This window comes from Oryx dammah, unplaced genomic scaffold, assembly GCF_014754425.2.
Source record: "Oryx dammah isolate SB20612 unplaced genomic scaffold, SCBI_Odam_1.1 HiC_scaffold_27, whole genome shotgun sequence".
Lineage (NCBI taxonomy): Eukaryota > Metazoa > Chordata > Mammalia > Artiodactyla > Bovidae > Oryx > Oryx dammah.
This window is the reverse complement of record NW_024070211.1, coordinates 104,646,072-104,655,575: the sequence shown is the minus strand read 5'-3', so window position 1 is coordinate 104,655,575 and position 9,504 is coordinate 104,646,072. Positions and strand designations below refer to the sequence as shown.

General features: G+C 39.6%; 1 protein-coding gene across 1 annotated transcript in view; it reads left to right on the top strand.

The window, feature by feature from the left end:
* The first annotated feature begins 1,866 nt into the window (after positions 1 to 1,866).
* The window catches only part of SLC38A11 (solute carrier family 38 member 11), a 63,416-nt gene continuing 55,778 nt past the window's right edge, over positions 1,867 to 9,504 (top strand). The window contains exons 1-3 of the mRNA XM_040229253.1: positions 1,867 to 2,305; positions 2,983 to 3,100; positions 5,527 to 5,601. Coding sequence (XP_040085187.1) covers positions 2,267 to 2,305; positions 2,983 to 3,100; positions 5,527 to 5,601 — 232 coding nt within the window. The 5' untranslated portion in view covers positions 1,867 to 2,266. The remainder of the gene's footprint in view (positions 2,306 to 2,982; positions 3,101 to 5,526; positions 5,602 to 9,504) is intronic.

The window sequence follows — 9,504 nt, the reverse complement described above, 5'->3', positions numbered from 1 at the left end:
GCATTAAAAAAAAAACACAATTTTAAAAGAAAAAAGCTGGGAGAAGATACATGCAAAATATTGTTGGCACCCCAGATATATAGATAACTCTCACAATAAGAAAAAGACTAACAACCAAAATCAAATGGGCAAAGGATTAAAAAATGAGATTAACAGAGGACAACCAAAATATTTAATTATATTCATTAAACATAAAAAGATCCACATCACTATATATTAAGTTAATACAAACCTATACAATAATTACATACCATTTTAAAACTCACAAGAACATCAAAAATTTAAAAAGAAACTAAGTCCTGATGTTAACAATGCAGAACAGGAATTCCATCTCAGCTGGTGGAAGTGTAATTGGGGCTATCAGTTTCTAGAGCAATTTGGAAATATTTAGTGAAGTTAAGCATATGCAAGAACTACTTCCTAACAACTCTACTTCTAGAAAAGTGGTCATTTAATCTGCTCCCCAAGAGTGCAAAATTGGAAATAATCTTAAGGGCTTCCCTGGTGACAAGATGATAAAGAATTCACCTGCAATGCAGGAGACCTGGGTTCAATCCTTGGGTTGGGATGACCCCTGGAGGGGGGCATAGCAACCCACTCCAGTATTTTTTCCTGGAGAATCCCTACAGACAGAGGAGCCTGGTGGGCCACAGCCCTCAGGGCCACAAAGAGACGGACACAACTGAGTGAATAAGTACACAGCGCAGGAGGATGGCTAACTGAACTAGTGAGACAGATAAAATGAATACGCTGTATCTACATATAACATGATAATATTGAAAACAGTATACTGGGTAGACAAACAATAATGCAAAACAGTGCAGTTTGGGAGCATCTTTATAAATCTTGAAAACATATATATCATTATATATTGTTTGGGCTTCCCTGGTGGCTCAGCTGCTAAAGAATCCGCCTGCATTGTGAGAGACCTGGGTTCAATTTCTGGGTTGGGAAGATCGCCTGGAGAAGGGAAAGGCTAACCACTACAGTATTCTGGCCAGGAGAATTCCATGAACTATATAGTCCATAGTGTCACAAAGAGTCAGACACAACTGAGCAACTTTCACTTCACTTCATGTATTGTCTACGGCTGCAAATGAATGAATTAAAAGATAAAGCATGGCTACAACAGGTGCACCAAGCTTCATGGATTAGTTGAGTCTAGCAATGAGGCAAGAGGAATGGGGACGGGCAAGGGGAGGTCTATTGTGGCGTTAAATGCTTATTTTTGCAATTTGAAAAAATATGACAAAATAGTAATGCTTGTTACTTTGATAATGGAGAATATATGAAGTTTATAATTCTCTTTAGGTTTTTCTACGTTTTAAAAATGTTTCATAGTTTTAAATAAATATTTATGAAAAAGAACCTCTTTAATTATTTGATAAGAAGATGTTATATTACCATTCTTACAGTCCCTGAAACTGTTCTCTATGTATTCTCCTTGTGGTTGAATATTCTCTGGGCCTGTCTCCTCATCTTAGGGTAACAGGGGTGAACAGAGGGTCATTTAAGATTCTTTGAGGCTCAGATACTCCAAGTGCCTTTTCTTTCCCGTCCCCTGACATTCCTCCTTACCCCCTTTTATGCTTCATTACCTGACTCCACTATCCTTCCATCTTCCTTTCCTTTCTGTAAGTCATCTATTCTGAAAACAGCTGACAAAGCATGCTTAGTAAACAACTCTGCTGTAACTTTAGAAAAGTTTTTTGTTTATTTTCCATTTAAAACTCTTAGTTTTTCATGGGTCATCTCTGACATAAAAGTAAAGGGAGCAGAAGGTGGCAATAGAAAAGAGGCTCCGTGAGTGCCTTCTTACCTGGGTATCAGATTTCAGCCAAGGGGTAGCTAGTTTGGGAATGGACTAGAATGAGGCCATCCTAACTCTTTGTGCCATCTGGGCAGGTCAGCCTGGGCACAATAAACTGTACTTTGTAACTGGAGGTTCGGTGGGAGGGTTGAAAAAAAAAGAGGGAGGGGCGAAATACGGGAAGAGAGGGCTACCCTCTCTCAAAAGGCACCCTGCAGCATCTCCGCCTCAGCAGGAAGGTGCGTTTGTCTGGGCAAACCCGGAGGGGAAAGCGCCTCGACAGCAGCGGCCAAGTGAGGTGGGGCGGCAGCCGCGGGAGGTGGGGCGAATTGCTCCCGCAGAGCCTCAACTCGACTCTCTCCCGGCGCGCTGACGCCGGGCTCGGGCTCGGAGGTCGCGGAGGAGTCGAGGACCCGCGCCCGCGAACTTCCACCTGCCGAAGACCCGGGTGCAGCCATGGGCTACCCGGGGCAGAGGCCCGTCATCCCTCCGCAGGTAAAACTGGAGATGGGACAGGTTCTGAAGGCAGGACTGTTCAAGTTTCCGTCACCTGCAGTGGTTCAGCTGCCTTCACCCGGGGTCTTGATTTAGCACCAAGATTGAGGGCAGGAAGAGAAGGGAGCGGCAGAGGATGAGATGATTAGATAACATCACCTACTCAATGGACGTTAAGTTTGAGCAAACTCCCGGCGATACTGGAGGGCAGCGAAGCCTGGAGTGCTTGCTGTCCATGGGATGGCAGAGTCAGACACGACAGCGACTGAACAACAGGGTTCTCCAAGAGAAAAAAAATTGCCTTGATCTTTTATTTTTTCGGGGGTGGGGGGGTGGTCAGGCACTTTTCAATATAACCCCTTTCATTTCACACACACACACACACACACAAATCACATCATTTGCTCCCTGGGAGATCCTGTACTCTAGGAATTCATGCAGCAGTCCGCGAACTTGGCACAGCTGTAATCAGCACATTTTAGGATGGAGTGTGTTCAGAAGCTCTGAATTACTAGACATTATTGTTACTTTTTATTATTATCTTCATCTTCTTACCGTTATTGACATTATTTATTATTACTAATATCGTGTTAGTCTCCTACATTACGTATTTATCTTAAAATTTTCAAAATTTTTCATCTGTCTTTATTTAATCGCATTTTTATATACTGAAATAGAGCAATCAAGATGACAGAGAAACCCTGGTTTCTGAACATAAGCACAGAGGGAAAACTTGTCGTCAGTCTGCTGCCATTTTTAATGTTGTCAACTCGATTATAGGGTCTGGTATAATAGGTAAGTGTTTGATTTTTTTTTTTTTTTCAATGAAAAGGCCAAATTTAAGACATTTATTATGTTGCTAGTATTCATAGATTATTTTTAAAGGAAAAAAATTAAATTATAAAATTGGTAATTTTTTTTCATAAATGCCTTCCTGTTTTCCAGTGTACACACACCATCAGTCTCTTATACTAAAGATGGGGTGGTGATTCACACACTCTTTCTACATTTGAGAGTATCCTCCGTGTGTGGTAGATTACAGTGAAGCTGCAGATGGAAGATAACTAAAAAATTTTTCATGGGCTGTATGTCAGTTGATAACGTTACCAAATTTACCTTTTTCCCTGTTTTTGGAATGTCTATTGTTACTTGAATCATCTTTCTATAACCTTTTGGAGGTGTAAAACCTCCAGATATTTGGATATATTGCAGATACAAAACATTAATGTGAAAACATAGCAATCTTGTGAAAAATCAAATCCATGTAATATTTCCTTACCCATTTATATAGTATTAAAATTTAAAGTCCAAACTTATTATGATATATTAATTTTAACTGTAATCAATAAATAGAAATTGTTTTTTAAATGGATTTTTAAAACAAAGGAGCCAAGTAATCAGAATTGAAAGAAATGAGCTGCTCATATTTTCCCGGTCTGAAGCCAGGGGTAAATTTCTGGCAAAATTAAGTGTGTTGCATTATAATAATAAAGGCAGCTATTTTTTTTCAGTGCTTATTATTCTTTTTGTTATTTGAAAACATCCAATTTAAGGGAAAGCTGAGACAAATCAAAATCCTGCAGATGCTCCTTGAGACTATTACTTTTTCCCTATAAAGTTTTGACATCTTAGTCACAGTCATCTGGATTGAGTTACTTCTCTTAACTTTCTGAAATTGATGTGTTTCTTGATTTTATTTTCCATATATAGGCAGTTTTTTTCATATGGTAGATAAAATGTAGGAACTGACACAAAGTAATAGCTGCTGCTGCTAAGTCACTTCAGTCATGTCCGACTCTGTGCAACCCCATAGACAGCAGCCCACTAGGCTCCTCTGTCCCTGGGATTCTCCAGGCAAGAACACTGGAGTGGGTTGCCCTTTCCTTCTCCAATGCAGGAAAGTGAAAAGTCAAAGTGAAGTCGCTCAGTCGTTTCCGACTCTTTGAGACCCCATGGACTGCAGCCTACCAGGCTCCTCTGTCTATGGGATTTTCCAGGCAAGAGTACTGGAGTGGGTTGCCATTGCCTTCTCCAAAAGTAATAGCAAGCAGGGGCAAAGATTTGTTTGAAATTCTGCCTCCATGTGCCGTGGAGGTGTAGGCAGAATCCCGGAGTTAATTCCTAATATGAATACTTTAAGCTGATCCATGTCAGCGACCTTGAAAAGTACCTCTTAATTAAGCTCAGCAGATTTTTTAAAGGGGAAGGTTTTCAGGGAATAAAGCATTCTGGGTAGAAATAGTTTATGTACATTTTATTTTAAATGTTTGATTGTACATAATCTAAAATTGCCCATTTCCCCCCCAAAAAAATTCATAATAAATAATGTTATATACTCACTTCAGCTTTATAAAAATACCTTTGCCTTATTATTTTCATTTTCTTTTCCTACAGAGTTGCCCATCTTGACCCCAGAGTTAGTCTTTCCTCGAATCTCATAACCTTTCTATTCTTTTTTATTTTCTAAGATTTTTTTTTGGTATGGACCATTTTTAAAGTTTTTATTGAATTTGTTACAATATTGTTTTTGTTTTATGTTTTGGTGTTTTGGCTGGGAAGTATCCCTGGTTTGATCCCTGACCAGGATCACACCCACACTCTCTGCATTGAAAAGTGAAGTCTTAACCACTGGACTGCTGGAGAAGTCCCCCAAACCTTCTAGACTCATCATTGTCTGTTTTCCCAGCTAGCCTGTAAGGAGAGCTCTGGGTCATTACTCTCCACATATTCTAGGTCATGTGTCCCCGCACCATGAAAGTGAAAGTCGCTCAGTCACGTCTGACTCTTTGCGACCCCATGGACTATACAGTCCATGGAATTCTCCAGGCCAGAATACAGGAGTGGGTAGCCTTTCCCTTCTCCAAGGGATCTTCCTAACCCAGGGACTGAAGCCAGGTCTCCCATATTGCAGGTGGATTCTGGTAAAACCCTGAAATGAACATTATTTGTGTGAATTGGCATCTGTTTTTCATGTGATGTTTTTTTTATCGTATTCTTCTACCTCATAAACTCACTCTAGTGACATGTCCTTAATTTACAACATTTTATTCTGCAGTAAGTATTATAATGCTAACATTTAATTTTAGTATTCAGATGCACTGTTTACAACTATCTCATATAAATATGTTAATATTCTTAACCTTTTGTATACAGTAATTGGCGGAAAACCTCTCTATTTGCATGTTTTATTAATGTGATGGGTGGCACATTTTTTTTTCCAGGATTGCCTTATTCAATGAAGCAAGCTGGCTTTCCTCTGGGAATATTGCTTTTATTCTGGGTTTCATATGTTACAGGTAAAAAATACTATATAATTGCTTGTTCCTGCAGCTTAAATTATGCAATGATTATTTTACACAAACACACATACACATCCCCTGTAACTGAATTTCCTAACTAAAAAGTACATCAAAGAATCCTAAAGAATTTAGACATTTATGACTGAGGAGATTTACTTTTCTTGCTAATCCTCTGAACAGATTAGAAGAGTGTTATATATTACCAGGCCTAAATCCTTTTCATGTGCCGTTTTCACTTTCTGCCAATAGTGGTAGGTGGAAGAGTCATTTTAAAGACTGATTAAGGCTGAGACTGTACTCTGAAAATATAGATGTCAGGAATTCCTTTCCCACAAAAAACATGGACACCTGTCTCTTCAAGCTCTGTTCATGCAGGTGGCACCAAGAGCCCAGGTTCTCAGCCAGTGGGGGTCCCCACACCACCACCAACACCCCTGCCAGTCTTCAAAGGCAGCAGTAAGGCACTTCTGTATCCCTTTTGTCCCGCTTCCCACTTCTCATGTAGTAAGTTCATTTACACCTATGTTTGGCCACTTGCCCATCTAAGTACAGGCTTTACAACTAGTCATCTTATCTTACTGTGTTCACATCCCTGCCCTGTCGTTCCCCCAGTACCCCTCATGACAAACACAAAGGCTTTCCTCTGCCTTAGGATCTCTGTGACACAGACAGTCCTCCCCACCTCTGCACTGGTGGCTGCTGTGGGCTGCTATGTGTTATCACCTAGCTGCCTTTTACCAGGTGATGCGAAACACCTCAGCGGTCCCCTTCGGCAGGGTGGCAACCCGGGCCTCAAGAGTGTCACCTTCCGGTGAGGCTATGAATCCCAGCCATCATTTCCCCAAATGACTGCTAGAAACCCCAAAGCTGGCCTCCTTGCCTCCAGGAGGGACCCTTGTGCGGTGCAGTCGGAGCTGCAGAGCGCCACCCCCGCCGGGCTGGGCTGCCTCCGGTCTCCACCAAGACGGTGTCCTTTGGAGCTATGCCTCTGGCTTATCTTTTCACTCTCTGTCTCCTGAGAGTTCTCCCTTAAATCCCATGCCCAAGAGGCTCTGTGTTAGCTCTACTTCTGGAGACTCTAAGATGCCATCCCCTATAAAATCTCAGTCTTCCAAAACCAGCCTGTAACTCAGCCATCTTTCCTGAGGCTGAGAAATAAAGTGAAGGTTGCCTCAGAGCCTGCACTCCTTCCTCCCTGCACTCCTTCCTCCCTTCTCATTACCCCCAACCCCCCAAACCTAAGCTGCTTTTAGCTTCTACAGCTCTTAATTTGTAGCTTAAGTAATAGGAAATCTGTAACTTGGTGCTTATTCGGAGTTGCTGGTGTTTAATTTTTATTTTATTCAAGAGAACATTTAGCACACTAAAAAAAATCCCATTCAAGGATTTATCCTTATCGTTTTTAATTTCCTGTTTCCCAGTCAATCAGTACGAACAAATAACTAATTTCCTCTCAGGGGTAATAAACATGGCTTATTTAAGTGCACTGTGAACATTTGCACACACCGTAAACCAGAAGGTAGAAGAAAAATTAAATATATATCACCTAAAATCTCAACCAACGCTTGAGGAGAATGAATAGTTTCTTAAAGCAAAGTCACATTATACATACGCAGATCATTATGTGAATGTTTTTCAACTGATGCTGTATATAAAGCTACAGCAGTGTCTAGGAGCAGGCCTTTCCCGAGTCATATATTACAAAATTACTAATCAGTGGAAATTAGTTACTCTTATTAATTTAGTTGCATGATGAAAATCCTTGCATAGTTTTGATAAATAAAGGATGACTATGCAGAAGCAAAAAAAAATTATAGACTATGATTCTTTTTTGTTTCTTAATTAGGATTTTAAGAGCAAAATCTACAAATAGGGTTATAATATTGAGTTATTCTTTAAATTGATGCTGTAATTATATAATTGTTTGTCTCTACAATTATTCTTTTGTCTTTTTAAGGCCTTTGTCTTTTTAATGAGATATGTCCAGTTCAACAAATGGTGTTACTAACTTCTATTTTCATGTTGTGAAATGTTGGGGAAAAAGAAAGAATTGTAAATATTTACAGCAAATGATTTTTAATTTGCTTTAAGGTTCTCATATTTGTTGATTAGAATAAAATAATTTTTATTGTCTAAGCCTATGGAACGATGTAAAAAAAAATTCACCTGTTGAATAACATAGATTCATTCATGGTTTATCTGTAATTTACATATAATATACTTAAAGCAAGATCAAAATGTTATAATGAAAGGAAATGTTATAATGATTGATATTTGAGATTCCTAAAACTTTTGAGAGATTTATTTATAGCCTGTATTTTACATGTAAATGAAAGCATCTATTATTGACTAAATTCTTAGCAAATTGTTACTTTTAAGCAATACATTTTGAACTTTTGTAAAATTTAGCAGTCTCATTCCAACCACACAGTTCTTCATCAAAACTTCGCAGTATCTGTGAAATTGATTACCTCCTATTACCAGTCCTCACTGATTCTCTTCCTTGGCCAGTAAGTTGCTGTTTAATTTTCCTGCCTTTAGCCTACATCTTTAACTTTCTAGTCTCGCCTTCGTATTACTACAAGAGTTATCTTTATAAAACCTCAGCCTGATCTGTTATTTCCCAAGTCAAAATGTTCCAAGACTTTGTTATGACCGTAGGAAAAAAACAAGTCATTTCTTTCGTGGTTCAGCACAGTCTGCACTTTTAGTCTCAGCCCCTACTAATCTGACCTCTCTTTCACCCTGTCACTGCCACTACCTTGTGTGGGACTTGGATCTTAGCCATTCTGTATGATTCCATTACCCACATATAGACTGTGCTGAACTGACTTCCTATGGATAGTCCCCCTGATTGACGTTATTTTTTCTTCTCTACCTGGTGAAAGCCTGTTTATCCTTCAGGACACTACTCAACTCGTATGTGAAGCTTTTTCTACTGTTAAACAAAGGATATAGGATGAATTACTATGTCATTTGTGCTTGTAGAATATTTTAAAATTTGTTTATTAGGTCACTTATCATATTAAATTTCTATCAGATATGTAGACATCTAGCAATTTTGCTTTGCTGGTCATTGATTCATTCAATAGAGTTTTACTGCTGCCATTATAGCAATAAAGAACATTTTTCCTGCCACATGAAGCTCACAATGTAGTATGTTAGGCAGAAAAAAAAGCACATAGTTGTGACCTTCATAAAAAATACCATAATATAAATATGTGCATGACAATAAGGATTCTGGCATTTAACCTCAAAGGAGCAGGCATGTTTTGGGGAGGAAAAGACCCCTTCACTGACTGTTTTTGAAAAAATGTGAGTGAGCAAAGAAAATAAAAGGATGCTCTAAGCTGATGGAAATGTGGAAATGCAAAAGAGAACGTGTAAGTCATTCTGTCTGGCTAAAATATAGGGTTGATGTTGGTAAGAGGGAATATACAAAGTTAGAGAGGTTTGCAGAGGCATTTGTGAAGGCTCCCTTGTAATGATAATCATTACCATTTCCTGATGACTGGCCTGACCACAGCCACTATAGTTAATCTTTCTGACTCCATGGAGTAGGTATGCATGTTTTACTTTTTATGAAGGTGGAAATTGAGACTTTGACAGGTTAAAATGATTTGCCTAAGGTCAGCAGTTACTGCTGGAGAAGGCAATGACACCCCACTCCAGTACTCTTGCCTGGAAAACCCCATGGACAGAGGAGCCTGGTGGGCTGCAGTCCATGAGGTCGCTGAGGGTCAGACACGACTGAGCAACTTCACTTTCACTTTTCACTTTCATGCATTGAAGAAGGAAATGGCAACCCACTCCAGTGTTCTTGCCTGGAGAATACCAGGGACGAGGGAGCCTGGTGGGCTGCCGTCTATGGGGTCGCACAGAGTCAGACACAACTGAAGC